Here is a 23,279-nt window from a genome sequence, read left to right as displayed (position 1 = left end):
CACACCCTGCAATAGAAAATGGAGTACATTTCCCCACAAATGTTGTACTTTTCAAAGATCTGTTCTGTGCAATGTAAATGGCGTTCATTATACAATCTGAAAGCTATCACATGGGAATCAATTTGGACATAAAGTTCCAACGACATGGAAAAGATCAACAAAGAACAGTAATTTAGTGCAACAGTTAAGTAACTGCTATGACTAAGGAAAAGAACTTACCCAACTAACCAATGAAATATAGATCCATCAAGGCTGCCGCTAACAAAATATTCTTCATGAAATGGATGCCAAGCCAATGCTACATGAGTTTCAAAAACATACATAACAAAAGAATCAGCTAACAGACTAAGTGAGCAAGTAATTTTGGCCCACAAGACCGAGAGTAAACTGTACCAACGCAATCTTATTGGACATTTATTAATCTTCACTGCTAGATCATATCGTAACACGATGTTAGCATGGATTTCCTCAGAAAAGTAACATATATTAAGCGCTCAAGTCCCTATGCTAATGAAATAGCTTAATAGTGAACAAGGCCAGTCATACGCAGAGCATATTATTGGTAGCTAGATACACAAGCAAGTCAAATCAGCGATCATTTTGTATAAGCACTGACACTGAATGGTAAGGGTTGACACAGAACCTATGGCCATATAGATAATAAATCAATTTCCAGGAATAAGAAGTACTAAATGTCAGACTGAAGCAGGTTAGCAGCATGATGACACAAATTGCAATAACAATAACAGAAATTGGAAGTAATTAACCTTGATCATGGTAATCTAATTTACCATGTAAACCCAATGTGCTAGGAATCACTGACACAACAAGCTTTGACATGTCCTGACCAACAACACTCATTAGACATGTACCTACACGTGTCTGAATATGTCACAATTACTCTGTATATTTTCTAAAACTGGAAACGCATAGGATACACATGGCCTAATGTTTCATGACTTTCATCACATGGAGGCGTCTTGTGCACAAGCATTGAGGAAAATAAATTGGAGGCCAAATATCGAAATTTCAAAAACCACAAGAATAATAAATTTTCTACATGCAAATCCACGGATATTCAATATTCATGGCAATTAAGACACCTACTTGGCTACTCCATATTTGTAAGAATAAGAAATTACTGCTTGTATTCCCTCTTTATTTAGGTATTGAAATTCCCCATAGCTATCATCATCATGACGTGACCATTGCCACAAGCATCCTGATATCATGATTAAGAACAATGAGATGGTCAATCTTGCACCTGCTCCTAAAACTCCTCAAATTCAGCCATGTTCTTTTCCCCATGTGCAAAGTAAACCGATGTGGGTTTCTGTGACCCCTCCAATTGATGAACTAATTAAAACTTACAGAGACAAAACAACAAACTAAACCCAATAATGTCTACTAACAAAATCAAGAAAACACAAAAATCCTCCTTAATCCAAAAACAGCCTTAAGTAAAGCCAGTTTGAGTGTGAGTGAGAGCCACTCTCCACTCCTTCCTTGCCCTCTCGTCCCAACACATACCAACAATCAAGAAGTTGGATGTAGTTGCTGGAAAAGCCCAACCCACTCCGAAAAACAAGGACAGCATAAACAAGTCTCAGGCTGACTCCAAACAAAAAAATAAGCGATCAGCCAATTCCTCCGCTTTCTTACACATGCAACACCAATGCGGCACCCCATCCCATATCCTCCAGAAATGGGCATGCTCAACAAAGACCCCCCACCCATTCCAGATAACCTTCCATTGGCTTGCACTAAGAAACCGTCACAGCTTTAGGTGGTCTTATAGTCTAGATGCACCAGGAAAGAAAAAAGAAAAATGACAAAAAGATTGAAAAAATCTAAAAAATTGGGAGAAGACAAAAGAAAAAAAGCACTAAAAAACTAGATTAATAGCAATCTGCAAAAGGGGCGACTTCCTTCTTTTGGCCCCAAACTAAAGAATGATAGACACAAAAACTCCTGGACCAATTAGGCCTGGGGCCAAAAAATGCCAAAGAGCCTTAGGGGTCTGGAAAGTAAGACAAAACCAGAACCACAGCTAACACCAGAGCGGGCAAGATTGTGCGGGCAACCATCAGCCTCGCACCAACCAGACACTAATGACAATGCTGCCTGACAATTCCCCGCGCAGAAAATTTTTGGATCAAAAGGAGAGGCTTCTTCAATAAGGTGAAGGGCAACTTTGGAGTCAGATTCAAGAACTAGGGATGAAAACCAAGCCCCATGCAAAATGAAGGTCATCCAAACAGCCCACAACCCAGCGAGTCAGCTGAACTGAGCCAGCGAACCGATGTATCATCGAAACTCCACCCACACACGCCCCAGGACAACTCACAATTGGCATCTCTCATAACACCTTCAACGGCAGCAAGCACCAAAAAATCATTGAAGCAGCCTTTGACATAAACTAAAATCCACCCTTTTTGCAGAGGCAGCAAGCGTAAGATCTCATCACTTTCATTGTTTTGGAAAGGAGTATTGGCTTTAGCCACAATAAGCCTAGGAATTTCTGCATAAAATTCACAAGAAAATATGGAGGAGACCTATAACCTGGCTCAAAAGAACCTTGTTTGGCCAGAGCAAAAGATTCGTAGGGCAAACTTGGAGGAGACCCAAACCTGGCTCAAAAGTAACCTTGTTTGGCCATAGCCACTAAGCGAGCTACTAGCAAAGGCCTAATACCCACAGAATTCATTCAAAACCTCAAGCAGTCCAAAAATGAAAATAAAACAAGACTAGAACAAAGACTCCTAGGTCCTAACTAATTTGATGCCAGTAATAAATTTATCGTATCCTTTTAGGCCCCATGTCGACTGGGCTACATCGATAAGGTGTGAGCCGCGTCAGGAATTTGTCATCCACAGTTATTTAGGTATTGCTGGAGATCTTGCAATCTTCTATCTATGTGGCCCAAGAAATGAAACTAAGAACTTTAAACAAACTTGTAAAATAGCAGCATTAAGTTGCAGTTATATCCATACTCCATTTCATGGAAGATGGAGATGATACTTAATAAAAGTCGAGAACTAACCAGTTACATCCTTTTGATGCCCACGGAAAGATTCCAGCTCCTTCATAGCCCTTATGTCATACAGCTGAAAAATGCAGATAGAAGGCAGACGGGGATAATCATCAACAATCAAAAGGAATTCAATTGAATAAAATCTGGAGCAGTAAGAAGTTGATCCACCTTGATATTCTGATCCTTTGAAGCGGTCAGCACCCAGTTACCATTTTCATTCCACTTGACGCAAAGAACAGTGTTCTTGTGCCCATGACTGCAAATAATGAGAACTCCTCAAAAGATGTATCAAGCAAAAGACAAATCCTAATAAGTTTGGTGACTGAAACAGTTGTACTAACAGTGAAGAAAGCTCTCTCCCTGACTTTGCATCCCAAAGTTTCACAACGTTGTCTTTTCCCCCTAAGAAGAATAAAATAGAAACCCATATAAATTTGCCATTTAAGAAACTCCAACCAGTTCAACAAATAAAAGCTGCAACACCATACCACCTGAAACTAGTAAAGATTTAGTAGGATGCCAGTCAACACTCTTCACATCCCAACCATGGCCTGCCTGAGTGAAAACACGAAGAAGAAAATACTGTAATTTATCTCATGAACGCTTTGAGTCATGTATGTATAACATATATGCAGTTATTCAATGCTTATCTTAAAAGGCTGAGTAATAAACTATGTCATATGCAGCAATGAGGTAGTTCTTATAGAAGGAAAATAAATTGTTGCTCACTATGCAAGAATATTTTTTGACCCGGGGACATTACCAGATAGTGAGCGTTCTTCTTGACATCGAGCAAAGTCCCAAACTTTGACAGTATTGTCATCAGAGCAAGAGCAGAACTTCAAATCTGTCCTACAGAAGCTGCTCAAAGAACAACCAACAGCTAGAAAGGCACGCCATGGCTAATATATGCAACCACAAATAGATAACTTAAGTCACGGATAGATTCCTTGTCTAGCAACAAGCACATACCTTAAGTCACGGACAGATTCCTTATGAGCAGATTTATTGGCCTTCACATTATTCATGTTGGTTTGCCAATACCTACAAAATGCCGCCATATCCACATATCAAGAAAAATTGATGTAGCATATGACCAAAATCAAAAGTCATAGAAAACTTTGTAAACGTAATTTAAGTGCACATATTTACTTTATCGAGCCCCCATCATCACCGGTGACCATCCAGTTCTCATTGTAACTCCATACCATAGACCTGACAGCTTGATCATGAGCCTGGACATCAATAGATGCTACGTAGATCAATTTGGCTTCTTTCACACAAGGAGGACAAACAAAAGGCATCACCTATACATCCATACCTGTAAAATCATTTCAAAATTAAATGACTGGCCATTCCAAAGAGTGAATTCCCCACTTTGAGAACCTGTGATGAGACGTCTTCCACTTGGAGTCCACTTCAAAAAAGCCAAATATCATGATATGTTAGAAAACCTCTCTAAACAAAAGCAAATATGATTAAATTGTTCCCCAAGCACCGAGGGCCCCCCCATCTAATGCAACTGCTTAAAATCCCAACCACTTCGGGGTTAAGTGTCTGAGTCTTGATTGAACTCCAAGGACGTAAATTGTTTGGAGGGAAAGTGCAAAGCATAAAACGTAATTTCTCCCAAATCTTCAAATGGGAGTGCGTAATAGAAAAGGAGAAAACCAAAACATACCCAATAATATTCAAATCAATCCTTTTTCTTCACCCTTCAACTTGTTTATGGCTATAAGCCTATAACCAATGTAAAAATAAACTGCCATATGACTTGTGTGGTTGAAAACCATTCCTTATCCCACTCAAGATCAATTATGTACCCTACTAGTGATGTCATTCAAACCAAATTCATCCCCACTTAAATAATAACAAAAAGACTGAGAGGTCATGGAATGTCACAAAGCAACTCAAGGAATGAAAATAAGGTCAATAGGATCTAAAACTGCTGATTCGCGTTGAACTTCTGCAATTCCCTTAACCAAAATTGGGCACACCGGCGAAAGGGGCCGGTATACCAAATCCCTGTCCCCACTTTTTTGCCCTGGTTTCATATAGAGATGCATTTCTAGCCATTTCTTGTTCCACGCATATTACATGACCACTACTATCAGCCTTCCAAAATCCTTGAAGGCCATGTTTCATAACCCTCTTAAGGGATTCCAAAACTTCAGCTGTTGCGTTACATACTTTTTGTAGTCAGCTAAAGATCTTGATTGTTTTGGAAAGAGGATTGCAACTAGTAGAAACGATTGTTAACCCTCCAAATTGGGGAGATTAGCACCACCTATGGGGAGGTGGTATTGGTAGTCCAATACCACTGGATTGGTCACCTCTTTAAACCAAAGTAGAAAACAATCCTCAATTTTAATCTCATACTATTCTACCCTAGTCAAATATAGTACCCTACTCCCATAGTTTCACTAATCCTGTCCAATAATCTACATGCCACCAATAATCCCCATCGTATTGCAAATCCTGTCAAATCCCCGAAATACTTTACCGGTTGTCAAACATGCGATAGGTCACCGGTGGGAGTAAAAATCATGGAACACAAACATGACATGCCACAGAACAAAAATGGGAAATACTTTGAAGAAAAAGACAGAGACACCGCACAGGCATACGATAAAATTTTCATACCTTCAAATATATCGGTTACAATATAAAAAATAAACGAATTTTTGTCAAATTGTTTGCATAATCAACATGATTTAACTAGACACACTTCCTAATCGTCATTCAGCAATCCACAAAATACATGCAGCAGAAGCAGAATAACTAGTTTTTATCAAACTTACCAGAACACGATTAATTGAACATCGGTTTTTGTTCAGAGATGTGTGCACATACTTAGCTGCAAAGCTTGTCGATGGGTTATCTGAATAGGCGACAGCTGGCAACATCTGCACCAATCCAGATCAAGGGGTTTTAGATGACAGGAACAGAAATGAGTCCAGACTGAAGCAGAGCATAACGAAGCAGCAACATGGAGTAAATAACATAGATAAATAATTTCCAGGTTCCAGCCATGAAGAAATCGGTGAACACAAGATAAACGAGAAAAATTATCCTCAGGGCTTACCACAGTAAGCAAAACGAATAAACATAAACAGAATCACTTACATCAATAGCAGCTGCTGGGGTGGGTTGCAGTACTGTCCTGTCCCTTGAATCCCGCTGGAACATGCGGATCTGCAAGGATATATTGACAAATGTTGAAGAAAAGAAGTTACTTGATTTCCATTGAATGTCCATATGACGACATAGGATAAAAGATCAGTGTCCAAAAAGAAAAAATAGAGGCAGCAGAAAACAAAAGTCAGGTTAGTAACCCAATTGACCTACACATCCATGATAGAAACCTGAAATCGATTACAAAGAATCGCACTGTTCAATCTCGAAAGATGTCTATAACAACTCTAATAAGTCTCTAACTACTGATCTACAGAAAAAAGCTCCACAGTGCAGACAAGGGTTGTTCAAATATATAAAGGGAAAGAAAGAGATGGCAGTACCTCTGGGTACCAAATTTGGAATCATATTCCAGCGCTCTGGCAGTAGCTGGGGTAATGTATTTGTATTCAAATCCCTCCCCACTGTATGTCTCGAAGAAAATTGATTCAAGAACAATTACCTTTTCCATTACCTTTTGTTCTATCCTTTTTATGACAATAAGAAAGAAAGGTAGGACTTTTATGTATATTTTTTGAGTAAAAAATCTTATAAAAAGATATAATTTACGGATTAATATTAATTGGATATATCTTCCTTTTAATATTTGCCAAATCTTTTTTAGTGATTCAAATCTTTTAGGACTCGAACTTGTTTTATTATTTTTATTATAAATAACATTTTTTTATTCTAAATAACATTTATTTTTGCAGTCATTTTTTGTTTCGATTTTGTAATTATTTTTAGCTCATCCATTGGGAATAATAGAATCTCTCAACTTGTTAAGTAGTAGGAATTTAGGACTCTTTCTTGGTGTTGGCTGATTAAACCTTTCGGAGCCCATGTCTATTAATCAAAAGCGTGACTTTCAAGTTTCAAGGGGTCCCTTTGTACGATAAGTCCCCTCAAATGCAAAAATTGTCCTTTTTAATCCCTCTGCTCTCTTCCATTTTTCATAAAGAATTGAGTGAGTCTTCCACATAAGCAATAATAGAGTGACTTCTTCTTCTCGGCCTTCTGTGGAATACTAATTGATAGGGCCTCATCGGTAAGTGCTACAAGATCTCGTGCATCGGAATCCATGATTATAGACCTGACTCCATTACATTAGTATGGAACATTTTCTTTTCCAAAAGAAATCTCCTAGTAGATGCACGAGTGAAAAAGTACTTTCGTTCTTGTGGAATAAGAAACCTTCATGCCTTAATGCACGTATTGAATTTATTCAGAGCTATTAGAGCGGGATCCACTTTGTCGGGAAGATGAGTCGAAGCAATAACAAGAATATTTCTACTTTATCAATCCCTGGAGAAATGCTTCGATAATATACCAAGGGATAAGAAGTCCTTCGACTTCCTACAACAACAACATAACATAACCCATCTAGTCCCCAATCATTGGGGGTATGGGCGGGGGATGATTGGAGACAGACCTAACCTTTGGCAATATATGCACAAAGTGGCTGCTCTCAGAATACCACTGAAACAGTGGCCCCCCTAAACCTCCAAGAACCGAGGAACTACAGGGGCATTTTGTTGTAGAACCATGCCCCCAAATCAAAGCCAAATAGCATCAGAAAGGGCAGGCCTAGAGACCCAAATTAATTTATGTGCACATTACCATGCTTCCTTCGACTTCCTCACATGCATAATATCATGAATGTTTGGAACCCATATTATTATTATGCAAGAAGACCAAGGAGAGATTGCTTTTGCAAATTCGAATTGAAGATTGATATCAAATCGATATATTTTCGAAATCGTAACCGTCTCCAGAGTTTGTCCCTATGCTATCTCCAGCTCTGTCTCAAAAAGGCCAGGATCAGGGAGATCCTTACTCTTAACAATCTAGCGAACACCCCATCTCATTCGTCAAACACCCCATCTCATTCGTATTTTGGATACTAGTATAACCATCGAAGGCTGTTGAAGTGACTCATTCCTAGAAATTTAGAGGCGTTGAGAATAAAGAAATTGTTGGAATTATCATTTCCACCAACACGGTTGATGTTAAGAGTAATGAAGAAACTAGTAAATTTTTCAATTTGATAACCTGCTACTAATTCTTCTTCTACTTCTGGTAAATCAAAAGGTAATCTCTCACACTCCTATGGAAGAAATTAGAAAAATGATAAACCCTGTAGGTTGACGCCACAAATTCCATCCCCAAAAACCATATTTTGATTGTGCTTCAACTATATTAACGGTACTTGAATTGTTAGATAACCATAGTCGGTGATAACATCACTGATACCATCTATTACAAAACCGTACATGAGATTTTCACCTCATACAGCTCCTCACGGGTCCCAAATAAATTTAAGGATATGTTCGATATTTTTTTTATCTTGATTTGTTTGTCCTTTGAAGTATACATAAAGTCGTCTTGAATCCCTCATGAGCATCCCAAAACTTTTCAAGGAACACCTTACAAGTATGGTCGCCCCTTGTGGCCATTAGTCAACAAAAGCATAAACCAAGATACAATAGATCCCTAACCCAAAAGTTCATATGATTTTATAAAATATAAAGCTAGACAGAACACTACCTTTTAATAGCCAAACTCAATGGAACCTAGGAATGAATTCATCACTTTTAATGAATAGCACAAAAATTGAATATGAAAAACTAAATCAACCCAATCATATCTTGCACAAAGTTTACCATAAACCACATCCACGTTAAAACAACTCAACATCATCACAATTTTACTGTTTTGCCAACTCATGCTTATTTGAAAATGGGAACCGTAGTTGCATTTGAAGCAACACATGGGTGTAGAATATGAACACAAGATGACACCCACATTCTTCACTCCGTATGCTAAGAAAAGAGGCAAATTAATCTTCTATTTTAACTACCTTCTAATACAAGTTACACAACCAACGTATGAGTTAAAGACAGGAACAACTCATGACTATATAGGTGGCCCGCATGTGGCATCCCCTTTTGATGCCATTCATATATTACATTATCCCTTGCCAAAGTGCATGAAATATATCCATGAAATATAAAGTTAGATTGAACTGGTGACAAAAACTAAAGTAGTGAGAATATCAAGAAACACACTCCTTGGCAAAGCAAGAACCAAAGGAAGGAAGTCTAAAGCAAATATGTAGATAATCATTGCAGAACTCGTATTACCTGTATATATCGCACAACGGTGCTAGTATAATCAACAGCTCTCCTTTGCCCACTCTTTCTGATTCTTTTTGCCGCAAAACTATCACCCTGAGCTGCAATATTGATTGAAAACAATTCAATTATAAGCCCGAAAATACAAGCTACATCACTGGTGTTGTCCACAGTCAATACTCAATAGTGCGACGGGCTAACTTTAGAAAAATAAAGTAGTGGAGAAATATCAAATTATCAACTTCCTTATTTCTCTTGACAATCGATCCATCAAACAACGGAATTTTGAGTGCAAACAAAAGAAGTTCGATCTCCATCAATAGTTCAAGTTGTGCAACCACTAGGACATCGACTACCAAATCTGAAGGTAAGTATGAAAATAAATGTTTGCAGGGAAGATTTCGACAAGTGGAACAAAAATTTCAACTTCCTTTTTTAGTTTTTAATAGGTGAAAGGCTTCATCCATACTTTTTTCAACAGCCAACCTATCAAACAACAAGGCCGAGAGAGGAGGTTGTCCTCCAAATCTACAAAGTCAGAAAACTTTCCTAGCATGGAACATTCAGCCACAAACGGGTATTTTGTTGACAATCAATCTACCAGACAACATATGGGGGGAAGAGGAATAGCAGTTCAACGTAACTGTCCTCGTACATTACCAAAGAGCACAAATTTTCCGCAGCCAACCACTGTAACACTGCCTAGTCTATTTAGAACACGGCAACCTCTATACCATCTCAAGGTTCACCTTCTAATCTAGAGAAACGACAAAACTATTGACCCTGGGAACAGTACCACAATTTGAGTCAATTTACTCAAATATAGGCAACCATCGCACAAAATCAACTATCCAATCATTGCATCTTTCCAAATCAATACTTTTCGTTGTCTTCTCAAATGACATCCATACAGAGAACGACAGAAGAGGCGGCGGGGGTGGCAGGAGATTTTTGAATTTAGTTGGTCTTCTCCAGAAGGATAGTAGTGGATAGTCGGGCTAAGGAATAGAAAGACCTAAACTGATGCCGTGATACAGAAAAACTAGGGCTCACTAAATCTAAGTGAAGAGGTAGCCCTAGATAGAGCTCAATTGAAAAATAGGAATCATGTAACCGACACAATTGATTGGTACACAAGGCTCGGTTTGGTTTGGTTTGGTTCACTATAATGAATGGGTCATTGCTTTGGCATTAGCTACAAATGTTAGAATGTGCATTACAAATGAAAATCATTTTACAGCTTAGGTAACTGATGATTCCGCCATTCCATTCGATACCAAGATTTCTTGAGATATTTGATTGTCCATCGCCCGAAGGCAGTCGTTAGCATATTTCTACTGTACACTGGAAACACAATTAAAAAAAAATATTCCACGTCGCTGTACCATCATATGGAGGGTGAGACGGTGGAGCAAGCTGTTGGAGGTGGTAATCGGGCGGGCCGACAATGTTAATGGAGCCCATGTTACTAGACGAAGCGGACGGCTGCCGCATCATTGGCGGCGGCGGAGGTTGTTGTTGCTGTTGCGGGCCCCTCGGGAACTCTCCGAATTGGGGATGGTGCTGGGTTGGCGGTGGTTGGGGATGTTGCTGGTGCTGTTGGGGGTGTTGCTGCTGCTGCTGGTGTAGATGCTGCTGCTGCTGCTGCTGGTGTAGTTGCTGCTGTTGCTGTTGCTGCTGCGGGTCGCCGTACATCATTGGCAACAATGGAGGTACAAGGATGGAGAGAGGGATGGGGGCGGGGGCGGAAGCGGGGGTGGGGACGAGAACCCTAACCCTATGGGAAAGAGAGAGAGAACGGGGATATTGAAAGCGGAGAGAGGTTTCAGGGTTTTAGATGTGGGTTTGTCTTTCTTCTCACTCTATGCCGCAGAAGTTTGCCCTGGCATCTCCGACGGGGCAATGAGTAATATCACGACCTAAATCACAGTGTATTTGGATGGGTTTTTGAAAAAAAATTTAAAGTATTTTTATGACAGTAATAATTGAAAGTAATGATAATGAGTAGAGAGATAGAGAGAGAGAAATTGCTACAATGATTGGAGATAATGATAATGAGTGGAGAGAGTAATGATTGATAGTAAAGGTAACGAGAATTCATTTCAGAACAACTTTTTAAAAAATAAATATTTATTTCTCATTTTTAAATTAAAAAATAATATAAATGAAAAATAATTTTTCAATTCTTTTGCACTATATAAAAAATCTCAATGAGATCTTTCAAACAAAATTTATATTGAATATTTTTAAATTTCAATAAGCTTATATTTTTTAGTTTGAAATTGACTTCTTAAAAAATAAGTACTTATTTGGTGCTCCTGAACGTGGGTTGAGTGTTTTTTAGTTGAAATTATTTTTTTCATATCTTGATCCAAACAAGGCAAAGGTAATCTCAAAATTTGTTTGGGAAATGATAATGTCAAAACTATTTTTGTTAATGCTAAAACTCTAGTACACAAAAGGCTTGTACCATGTGCAATGTACAAAATTTTTATGCAATGTAGTTTTAGCACCAATAAAAACAGTTTTGATATTATTACTATCCAATTTGTTTTTGTAATGGATGATGCTATGGGACACCGTAATTTTTGGCAAAACTTCACCATTATGAGCATAGCTAAAACCCATTACAAGCATAATAAAATCCAAATAAGACATAACCAAAGAATATCCAAAAAAACAATCAAGACATAACCAAACCCAACCAAGGCATAACAAACAAGTTATGTCTTGATATGGTTCTATTATGTTTGTATTGAGTTTTGGTTATACTCATAATGATTTTGTTATGCTAAAAGTTACGATATTCCCGAAATGACGAGGGACACCGAAGTCATACCCTTTTGTAATCTTTTCTCTGTCACTACGTTAGTACGTACAGCTTTTTTTTTCCCTAGGGCCATTATTCATTTTCAGCCCAAACCGTTTCAAATCGAGAAAACTACCAAATGAAATTAGGAAAATAACAGTCCATGACGTGTTTTGATAATTAATATTCTATCTGGAACATTTTTAGCATTAACAAATGTTCTCAGCATGTTCTTGGAGGATATTAATTATCAAAACACGTCATTGGCCATCATTTTCCCAATGAAACCGAACTGGTCCAAACTGAAGTTAAACGGTCTGGTTTCAATATGGATTTTTACAAATACCGATAACTTCGGTTTCGGTTCGAAAAATGCTAAAAATCGGACCGAACCAAACCAAACCGTTTGCACCCCTAGTTTTTACTTTAACCGAGTTCCATAATTAAAATTTGTTAGTAATAAAATGAAAAGCATAAGGCGGATAATGTTCTCTCACCTGTAAAGTAGTACTAATTACACTGCAAAATACATAACCACAATGCTATGTGGCATGTTCACTTTTAAGTTTAAGGAAATAGATTTTCGTACTCCATTTTTGTACGCAGGCGCTCCACGCTATCCATAACATTACTAGTAATTTCACGCTAAAAGTGGAGCGTCTGCTTACAAAAATTGAGCGAGAAAATCAATTTCCTTAAACTTAAAGCGGTGATGCCACATAACATTGTAATTATGAGGAAATTAATTTTTGCACTTCACTTTTGCACACAAAAGCTCCACTTTGTACATGAAATTCCTAACTTTATATTAAAAACGAAGCTCCTACATATAAAAGTTGAGCGACAAAATCAGCATCGTAAGTTTAATATACTTTTTGCAGTGAGGGGGCATATCTTGGACATTACGGAGTCAAATTATGAAATGAAATCCTCCCGGATCAATTTGTACCAATTCACAAGTTGTTGGGACTAATTTGCGAAACCTGTAACATGTTTCTCTCATCGTAAAATGCAATCACTTCTTCTTTCTTTTTTTTTGACAAGTGTAAAATGCAATTACCCCTATGCTCCCATCAGAATCGGAACTCAACCACCCGGAAAGTGTCGTCGTAAAAATCTTAAAATCGAACGAAGCTTAGCAGCTCCAGCGGCGATTGGCGGCTCCGGCAGGGATAAGAACAGGTATCTCTCTATCGTCCATCTTCCGATTAGTCTTTCTCATAGCGTTTAAGCTCATCTAATTCTGATAAACTACTCAAAAAACAAGTCACCATTTGCTAGGTGAAGCCTAGGGCCGGCCCTGTACTGAGATATATCTGAGTTTAGACAACTGCGTTATTATAGGATGATATATTGTCGGCCTAGCACTGACTCCTCCGCGATGGGCATTCAGAACAAAATCAGCTTAATTTATTTATTTTGGGTGCTGTTAAATACAAGTGCGAATTTGCTACATGTAGCCGATTCATAAAATGAAATTTTTGGATTCCTTCTTATGAAGTGGCTACATATAACAAATTCGCAGTTGCAAATAGCCTGGCCCTTTATTTTTTTTGTCTAAGTTTAGTGCCTATGCTTACCAACCCTTTGAATGGTTAGAAATATAGTGGAAAGGAAAGAGAGGAGAATGCAAATGCCTTTGGTCATGGATACCCAGTAACGATGGTTGGCCCGTCGAACACCAAACGAATCGCCTTACTGTAGGAATTGATTGGCAGGGACGACCGTCTTGCAAAACTTTTAAGAACCTACCACAATAGAAAATTTCTCTATAAATTGTCCAAGGTAGATACGTTCGCCACCTATGTTACACGGACACGGATACGTGAATTGGATACGGGTGCATATCTAAGGGTCGGGTACCTCAATCCTGAAAAAAGAGGATTCGTGGATACGTGTCCGGATTTGGACACAGATACCGGGATACGCCACCTAATTTTCTAAATATTTTTGTTATATTTTTATACTTAAAGAAACCCGTAACTTCTACATGCCAAAAAAAAATTGAGTATAAAATTATCATGTCATCATATTCATAACAATAAAAACATAAAGTTACAGTCATAACTCATAAGTTTGCTAAGCATATGGACTAAGAAATTGGGACAAATAACATACCTTGTAATTGGTAACTACGTTCAAGTTCTAAGGAGTCTTCGAGTCCACCAATTGGTTCTGTTACAGACAAGTAAGTCCTTACTGCTTAGAAATATTGAGTTTTTTACAAAGTTCAATTAGTTAATGAAAATATAGATTTACCTGATTCACTGGTTTCCTGTCCACATGATCACACCATGGCACACTTCATCACCTTTCTTTACATTTGATAGTATGTTGATACTTGATCCTACAGTTTTTAAAATCTACTGTATATCCTTTCTATTTCTCCATAGTCCATACCAAAATGAGATTTACATTAACATAACATAGCAAAAGGCACATAGTTTAGAATTTAGATACATAAAGCCATAAACTAGTTTGGTTATGAAATCATCCAAAATAAACAAGATACAATCTTGCATCCAGCATTTGACCGAGAATTATATTACAAATTTACAAGCAAAAGAAGTCATTCCAAGCTGAATATTAAGTTATTAACAAAAGAGTCAAAAGACTAGTGCTTTTAAGTTATCGTCCAGTAGACTTGTAGTCTAATTGCAAAAAGAAATCATAGTTGACACCTTCTTCTACTCATTTTGTTCTTGTTCCCCCCCACCATCAAGGACCTCAACATCATCAGCCTAGTCAAATCTCACTCCTTCCAGCACTGATTCGTCAAGAAAAAACTCCACAAGCTGCGTTACATCACCTCTTTCAATGTCAAATTGGTTGCCACCTGAAAAACATAAAGGCTAAAGTATAAATTTCTTAATGCAGTAAACATTACTATGTTGCTGGACTTCCTACTGTGAACCTGTGATACGTTATAATACAAATAAACTTACTTATGTCCCAAAACTTTGAAGGCCTATCCATGTACTCCTTGGTTTTCCTTGACAATAAGCGCAAATTATAATGAACAAACACAAGATCTTCAACTCTGGTTGTTAGTAGTCGGTTTCTTTTGATGTTTTGAATCAAGGAATACATACTCCAATTCCTCTCGCAATAAGAGGAAGAAGCTGGCTGCGAAAGTAGCTTAAATGCCAAAGATAGTAGGAGTGGTGTTGAAGCCCCATGATTGGCCCACCATGAAATGGGTTCCTCATATCTTCTTGCATCAATTACATGAGCTTGTTCAAAATACCCAGACCCACTAGAATAGGCTCCAAATTTCATGTAAACTTGGCGCAAATCGTTAGTATTAGGAAATAACTGATTAAAGCATTGAGCTCTCATTAATGAGACCTCTCGATCCTCATGTGGTGATACCCGAGGAACTCCTTCACCACTTTGCAACCAAGCATCAGAATAGAATTTTGGGACTAATGAGTGAGCCATACAATGCAAAGGAGTGTTACTCTTGTCCCATCTACTTTCTAAAATTTGTTGAATTACATAAAAAAAAAAGGGTGATGACCAACAAGTATGTCTTCGTGCTCATGTTCAAATATGATATTTTTCACATTCTCAATCATCGAATCCCACATGTCATATATTAGATGCAAAACAGGAGTGTCCATGTCAGCTTTTCTTAACATATCAATGATCGGTTCCGTGAATTTCAAAAGATATTCTAAATTATCCCAAAAATCATCATCCTCATCAACAATGTATTTTTTCACATCTCGAGCCTTATTTTCAGCCACAGTGGTTCCACCAGCCCTGTATACTTTCCAATTTGCATCCATAACCATTTTTTCAAGAGAACTCCTAACTGTCACTATCCTCTTGGCTATTATAATGCTAGAGGCAAACCTAGTTTTAGCCACACTCAATAGTTTCAAATATGAGTATTGATTGAAAATATAATTTGTCATGCTATAGTTAAGAACAAAGTTACGAATATCATTAACTTTCGAAACCAAGTCTACGATCCACTTACATTGGGCATGGTGTGGTGATTTTGCTCCTGGATCGCATATGCTCTTCAAGGCCAAATTCAGACTATGCACCACACAAGGAGTCCATAATATATGTGGGAATTTGGTTTCAATGCTCAAGCCAGCCGCCTTGTAATTCGTTGCATTATCAGTCACTATTTGAATCACGTGTTCTTCTCCTATTAGTTTAATTGCTTCCATGAACAAACTTCCAACATACTCTGCATCCTTTGTGTTTCCGCTCGAATCAATGACTTTAATAAACATTGCTCCCCCTACTGATGCTGCCATAATGTTAATGAGCGGTTTACGTTGTGTATCGGACCACCCATCTGAGCACACCGAAACTCCTTTTTTTCTCCATGTATCTTTGAATGGTTGGAGTAGTTTGTTGACATGCTCTTTTTCTTGTGATAACAGAGTTGTTCGAAGCCTATCATACGTAGGGGGACGATAACCAGCTAGTCTACTATTTGCAAGAGTGAGAGAGTATTGCCTGAAGTATGGAGACCTAGCAAAGTTAAATGGTAACCCATTGGCAAAAAACATTCGTGCAACTTCTTTATCAGCAACATCTCTCTGAGTAGCATTAAATGCATCAGGTAAAGGACCTTGTGGAGCCATCCCCTTGCGCTTCTTTCGATGGGCAAGATCAAATCCTTCGGGTAGAGAGACATACACTGCTTTGTTTTTTGCATTCAATTCTTGGTGGGCCTTTCTAGTTTCAGCTTCTACATGTTCCCTCTTTATTGCATCAAATACTGCATCTAAAATAATTTTGCAATCCTCCACACCAGAGCTAGGAATCTTCAATAGATGACCCTTGACTTTGGTGTATGAACCGGTTACTACCTTGCTGCAGTAATTGCAAGACCAAATTCTATTTTCACCTCCACTCGAAGCCACATTAATAACTTTTACATGATTCCACGAGGGTTTATCATCAAATGCAAACCCTTGATTTGTCTTTGGACGAGCATTGACCTTTTGTTTCCCTTTTTGTTTTTCTCTTGCAGAAGCTTGTGAAGAAGACATGGTTAGAGAAATGCAAGAGAAGTGTTTGAAAAGGCTGTGTTTTTTTTATAAGTAAATAAACCCCCAGTTCAAAAAGTAATAAATGTGTGGTAGAATCTGTTTGGGGTGTGAGTACTGGTGAGGAGATGAGGCTGAGTAAGCTAATTGTGTAAACAAACAAAGCCTTGTTCGGATAAAAAAAAAAACCAAAAAACAGAGCCTTGTTGGCCTTATTTTGGCGGGATAATTGCCTTGTGACTCCCCATGGACATTAAATGCACAGGACAATTAGTCATGGTCCAATCCTCTCATGTTTGAAGTGTCTTCATATGGCATGATCATTGTATGGATGCATTGCATACATTCATGATTGATTCTATGCATTCTTTTGAAAACCAGATTCTATGCTTTACCCCTGATAAAAAAAACTTTAAAAACATTTGATATGAATGGGTTTTTTTGTCGGCATGATTGATACTTTGATAGTATGAATTATGGAGTATGGTTACTCAAAGTTTATCCTTTTTCTTTTTTTTTTATCAGCACTCAAAGTTTATCCTTAAATGACTATTTATATAGATAGACAATTTTTTCCTTCAAAAATCATATTTCTATAAGAACAATTAATTTTTCTGTTCAATGAATTGGATTAATTATTTATGAAATGAATGGCTTCGATCATCGGTATGCATTCCGAGGCAAGTCTCATGACACATCAAGATTATCTATATAGAACAATTAATTTTGAATTTAATGAATTGTTTAATTGTCTATAAAATGAATGGTTTCGTTCAATGAATTGGTGCATTATTTGCTACATCAAAGAAGATAACACCTCTGTGTCCGAGATTACGAGTTAGTTACCTTCCTTAAAGCACCATACCTGGTATTGTGTTTGAGATTATCTGAGTGAAATGATCGAATAATTCACACAAAATAAGAACGAGGGCGATAAGAGAATTGTTTTGAGTCTTTAGACTTACATATTGATGTTACTCTTTATGAATCTCTCTCTCCATATGTTGGAGATTATTTGATTCAAATGTGTGTGTGTGTGTGTGTATATATATATATAACAGAATGCTGATTGCTGATTGCTTAGAATTATGTTGATGTTATTCTATATGATACTTTCACGCTCTATCTCTCTCCCTATTTATCTTCCTCCCCCCCGTTGATGTTATTCTGTATGATACTTTCACGCTCTATCTCTCTCCCTATTTATCTTCCCCCCCCCCCCCCCCCCCCCCCCATATATATATATATATATAACAAAATGCTGATTGCTTAGAATTATGTTGATGTTATTCTATATGATACTTTCACGCTCTATCTCTCTCCTTATTTATCTTCCCCCCCCCCCCCCCCCCCCCCCCCCCCCCTGTTGATGTTATTCTGTATGATACTTTCACGCTCTATCTCTCTCCCTATTTATCTTCGCCCCCCCCCCCCCTCTCTCTCTCTTGGATTGTCACACTCATTTGTGTATATATAGTTTGGTAACCAATGTTATAGAATAAAGGGATAACATGTTTCAATGCTTAATACTATATGTAGGCTATGTTTTTCCTAAAAAGTCAAATAACAATTAAAATTATCATCGAATTTTGAATTTTTTTGAATAAAGACGAAAAATAAGCCAAAAAGCCTCACGAATTTTGAATTTTGTTGGATAAAGACAAGAGGAATCAAGAATCCTAATTCAATTTACAAAATAAACCATTTAGATCATTTTTATTTACCTAATTCATGTATGTTTGTGTTATTATTATTTTTTCTATTAAAATCAAAGCCCCTGAGGCAAACTTTCAAACTTTTTTTAATTGGATAATATTTACGTTCGAACACTTAAGGCAAAATTTCTCAAAAGAAGTCCTGACTTTTTTATGTAGTAGTGCTATCATTTTATATTGAAAATAAATGGTACAATCCTTTTTTTTGATACAATAGTATCTCATATTAAATTGTTTACAAAGCATATATTTGTATTAAACACTTATAGAAATATTCTACATATCTATGGGTACCGACCCTCAGTACCGACAATTTTATAAAATATCCTACTAAAATATCAATTTAATGTTTGATTTCTCAGAATTGTCGGTCCAGAATTAGAAATGGATCTAGTACTTAGAATTATCACATTTAAAAGTTAATTTTTCTTTTCTTTTTTTGGTAACAAAGTTATTTTTTTCACAAGGATGCTTTAAAATTTAAATACACTAGCGATTTCTCTTACTGATACACTATTGATCTGTACCTGTAGTTGAACTGTATAAATATACGTGTCTAGTTCAAAAAGAAAGAGTAGTGATTTTCACTCTTTGTTTCGACAAATTTACTTCATTTTTGGTCTTTTGGTAAAATTAATGTGTGTAATTTTTCATTTAAAAAATAAATAAATGTGAATCTATTTTAAAAAAAACAACTTGTATAAGGGTGCATTCTTGCGAACTTAATTAATTTCGACTTATTTCAGTATTTTGTATTTTTTGTTTAGTTTTTCGTTGTAATTTTTGAGATTAATTGTTTGTATCGACGAGAGAAATCGAAAAAGTATAAAAATATGAACTGATATTGAAAAAAATTCAAATATGAGGGATCGTCCATTCCTGAATCATGATACATCCGAAAATATGATCACAACAGAAAAAAAAATTAATTTGCCTCCATATGTTGATCTGCTGCCACGTGGAAAAATAAATGGTTCTCTTACCTTCCTCGCCCCTTTCTCCTTCTCGACGAGATCGCAACAAACACAGAGAGCAGCAGCCGCAGCCCAAGATCGGAAAAAACAAAGACAGAGCAGCAGCCGCAGCACGAGATCGGAAAAAACGGAGACAGAGCAGCAGCCATGGCCGTTCAAAAAGAAAGCCGGAGCATCCATATCCTCACACAAGCACCACCAGAAAAGCCCATTTAGAGATTTGGAGGTAGAGTTCATCGAATCCTCAAGCTTTTTTTTATTCTGTCTTCACTCTTCAGTCTTCACTATAACCATAATCTTTGAACGTGTCCGATTATTTCCCACGAATCCGGCACGAGTACCCGTACCCGTACCCGTGTCGTGTCGTGTCGACACGGGTACTTCGCCCAAAAACATGGATCCGGGTAACATAGTAATCGCCACCTTATCCGCCCACTCCAAAATTAATTTAGAAATTGAAAGCAATCAGTATATATATCCACCTCTCAAAGACTATATTTATGCCTCCGTCCACGTCCATGGCCATGTACTCACTGCTCAATAGAGTAATATCGTTAGTCATATAATCCTTCAAAATAGCCTTCGCTGCTATTCTCAATCCTCGTTCTCCGCTCGCACTCACAAATTCTAGTTGTTTTGGAGGTTTTTGAAAGATGCTTTCATGCTGGCACTCCCGCGCTGGCACCCACATTATATCCATCCAAAGAAATAGAGGTCTGGAGTTTCCCACCAAATCTCACCAAAACCATTTCTCACCAAACCATTTCTGGCCAAATAGCAATTATGCGCCTAAGATCCGTTTGGTTAGGTTGTTCATGCATCGCGTGTGTAACGCGGGAATCAAGGTCAGCAAAGCTGCGTGCCTCATTCACTTATTCGGTTCAGCTCTTTCCAGCGAACAAATCAATGTGCTAATTCACAGCATTCTCAGTGCTGAAGTTACCATGAGTACGTTACATGGACACGGGTACGTGAATCGGGTGCGGGTACATATCTAAGAGTCGGAAATCTCAAAGTTGAAAATAGAGGATTCGGGGATATGTATCCAAAGGTGCGGAGATTCGTCAAATTTATTTTTTTATAATTAAAATTTTATTATTTTTTAAATTTTAATATGTAAAATAAAGATAATTTATGTAATTTGTCTAACTTTAAGTATATGGATTATTTGTTTTGTGACAAAATGATAGTAATAAAAGCCCATAAAAATTTATGAAACCTACTTTAATTGTCCAAATGTACAAGCCCACAGGAGCCCAAAAAGAAGTAGTAGCCCAGCAAAAACAAATAATAAATAAGTCCATTATACAATTAACAAGTCCAATTCGCAGCCCAATGTGATAAATAAACCCCAAATCATAAAAGAACAGAGATCGACATTCTCTTCCACGCTTCCACGATCGTCTTTCACGCCTACATCGACAATCATCTTCCAGGTACTACTCCTCTTTCCTTTTCGTTTCTTCTTCTTCTCCCTCTTGTTCTCTTCTTCTTCTTCGGTGAACTAGGGACCTGCAGCTTGAAAAGCACTTGTCCGATTATTTTCAGCCGAATCCGGTACAGATCCCGTACCCGTATTCGCGTCACGTCGATATGGGTACTTCGTCCAAAACCAGGGATCCGTGTATCACAAAGTTTAGCCTTTGAGCTGAACAATTTTCTGCCTAACCATTAGCAGGTAATCGCTAATCATTGGCGACAAGGGTCCAATTTTCTGTACTTTTCTGCGTTTCCATTTCATATGGTTTTTGTTTACCTTATATGCTTGATGTTTGATTCAAAGTGTGAGATATTTACTTTTGTCTTTTGGTTTGTGTATATCTGCATTCTGCACTATCTGAAGTGGGTTCATGTGCGTTGGTTGTTTTTAATGAGTAGGCGTTCTTTACCATGGGTGGTGTTAACAATTTTCATGAATTGTGCAAAGTGTTCATTTGATCCTTTCAAACATATAGCAAGCTAGGTAGTGATCAATTACTGACTTTAAAAATGATCTTTGACACGCGTTGCAAGATAAAATTTCATATAGCCATCCTTCGCAAACCTCATGGGAGGTCCCAGTAATTATACCCTAAATGAACCTTGAATCAAAACTTCATCACTTCTTTCTAGCAGTGAAACTGTGACAGATTATTATGAGACTGTTTTGTTTAGGGCAAGGTGCTGGTTTACAATACAGATTGAATGCTGTATCCTTGTGTTGTATTGTAATTACTCTCAATGCAGAGGGAACTGTTCGGTATGTAGTTTTAAAATTTTGTGTATTTTTTTCTATAAATTTGTGTCTTGCAGCATTGTTACTGCACGATGTGAGTTTTGAAACATACAAGGACCTTCATGTAGAAGAAAACAACTCTGTGCTTATTTGCTATGGCAGCTTCTGCAAAAACCCTCACTCATGAAAAGCCAAACCCAACTGAAGACTGGACGATAGTTTTACCTCGACGTGGGAAACAGAGAAGGAATTTGCTCAAAACTGGGATCCCACAACAAGCACACTCTTGGGTTCCAATTGACCAAAAAGTCGACCCTGACCAAGAATCTAAACTGATGCAGAAGATGGTAGTCTGTATGAAGAAACTTGAAAGCTCCGAATTCTTCTGTAATTTTATTGATCAAATTCATACTCCTCAAATCTCAGATCATATTTCTAGGGTTTTGGGCTCTGAAACAAAGATGCAGATGGTGATATATGGTATTGGTAGCCTTGAATTGTACGAACCCCCTCGAGTGCAGCTCGGTCTTGCGATTTTGACAAAGAAAAGGTTCAGTTGGATTGGAGATGTAGAAGTATTTGATCCAATTCTTTCCGGAACAGAAACTAGGGTTTTGGAAACTCTGGGTTGCTCGGTTCTTTCATTCAACGAACAAGGCCGACGGCAAGCTTCAAAACCAACACTTTTCTATATGCCTCATTGCGAGGCTGAATTATATGACAACCTCCTGCATGCAAATTGGAGGGTGGACCTGTTGAACCGTATAATACTGTTTGGGAACAGCTTTGAGGGATACGAGCAATACGTGTCCGTATTCAAGAACTCAGCTGGGGTTAGTTTGAGGAAGCATCTTTTGGCTGTTAGGAGATTCACTAAAGAGTTTGGAATCAAGACGGTTTCTGATGATTATTATCGGGCTTTAAACGATATGAGCTGGCATTTCTTCAGCATTGATCCTGATATGGAGCTGCAGTTTGGTAAAATGATGGAGATTGTAGACAGTTGCTCTGAAACTGCTTGATATTTTTGAAACTGATGAATTTTGTTTCCATTATCTTGCTGGAACAAGGCAATTATTTTTTAATTCATGGCTAAATTTCTTTGCCAATTCAATGTAATCAGGGTGGTGTGAGTTTTTACACCCCCCTGGTAAAAATGATTGTTCCTTTCCTCTGGTTTTATTATGGTAACAATTTGTAGATGTCAAA

The 23,279-nt window shown here is 37.7% G+C and overlaps 3 protein-coding genes and 1 non-coding gene across 7 annotated transcripts in view; 1 reads left to right on the top strand and 3 right to left on the bottom strand.

Annotated features, from left to right (window-relative positions):
• The window catches only part of LOC131334757 (flowering time control protein FY), a 17,570-nt gene extending 6,340 nt beyond the window's left edge, over window positions 1-11,230 (bottom strand). The window contains exons 1-13 of the mRNA XM_058369992.1: window positions 10,728-11,230; window positions 9,352-9,443; window positions 6,161-6,229; window positions 5,836-5,940; window positions 4,356-4,451; window positions 4,187-4,269; window positions 4,007-4,078; window positions 3,798-3,895; window positions 3,526-3,585; window positions 3,376-3,436; window positions 3,203-3,290; window positions 3,044-3,107; window positions 220-298 (exon numbers count right to left, since the gene is read on the bottom strand). Of these exons, the coding sequence (XP_058225975.1) occupies window positions 220-298; window positions 3,044-3,107; window positions 3,203-3,290; window positions 3,376-3,436; window positions 3,526-3,585; window positions 3,798-3,895; window positions 4,007-4,078; window positions 4,187-4,269; window positions 4,356-4,451; window positions 5,836-5,940; window positions 6,161-6,229; window positions 9,352-9,443; window positions 10,728-11,040 (1,280 nt within the window). The 5' untranslated portion in view covers window positions 11,041-11,230. The remainder of the gene's footprint in view (window positions 1-219; window positions 299-3,043; window positions 3,108-3,202; window positions 3,291-3,375; window positions 3,437-3,525; window positions 3,586-3,797; window positions 3,896-4,006; window positions 4,079-4,186; window positions 4,270-4,355; window positions 4,452-5,835; window positions 5,941-6,160; window positions 6,230-9,351; window positions 9,444-10,727) is intronic.
• On the bottom strand, window positions 7,737-7,844 carry LOC131334912 (small nucleolar RNA snoR100). The gene has a single exon (XR_009202316.1). It is a non-coding gene; the product is annotated as a small nucleolar RNA snoR100 (small nucleolar RNA).
• On the bottom strand, window positions 11,200-17,169 carry LOC131332614 (uncharacterized). Its single transcript, XM_058366913.1, has 6 exons — window positions 15,672-17,169; window positions 15,097-15,576; window positions 14,908-14,987; window positions 14,411-14,426; window positions 14,270-14,326; window positions 11,200-11,261 (listed from the first exon to the last, which is right to left on the bottom strand). Exons 1-6 carry the CDS (start codon window positions 17,167-17,169, stop codon window positions 11,200-11,202), a joined length of 2,193 nt encoding a protein of 730 aa, XP_058222896.1.
• Window positions 13,206-23,279, top strand: LOC131334768 (protein SENSITIVITY TO RED LIGHT REDUCED 1-like). Of its 4 annotated transcripts, XM_058370007.1 has the most exons (3): window positions 19,781-21,291; window positions 21,404-21,533; window positions 22,148-23,279. In XM_058370007.1, the coding sequence occupies exon 3, from the start codon at window positions 22,226-22,228 to the stop codon at window positions 23,090-23,092; it is 867 nt and encodes a 288-aa protein (XP_058225990.1). In that variant the 5' UTR covers window positions 19,781-21,291; window positions 21,404-21,533; window positions 22,148-22,225; the 3' UTR covers window positions 23,093-23,279. The 4 variants fall into 4 exon arrangements, with proteins under 4 accessions (XP_058225989.1, XP_058225990.1, XP_058225992.1 ...); XM_058370006.1 differs by lacking the exons at window positions 19,781-21,291; window positions 21,404-21,533 and adding an exon at window positions 13,206-13,333; XM_058370009.1 differs by lacking the exon at window positions 21,404-21,533 and having other exon boundaries at window positions 21,225-21,291.

This window comes from Rhododendron vialii, chromosome 7a (genome assembly GCF_030253575.1).
Source record: "Rhododendron vialii isolate Sample 1 chromosome 7a, ASM3025357v1".
Classification (NCBI taxonomy): Eukaryota; Viridiplantae; Streptophyta; class Magnoliopsida; order Ericales; family Ericaceae; genus Rhododendron; species Rhododendron vialii.
The sequence above is the reverse complement of the archived record's forward strand: the minus strand, read 5'-3'. Positions and strand labels throughout refer to the sequence as shown.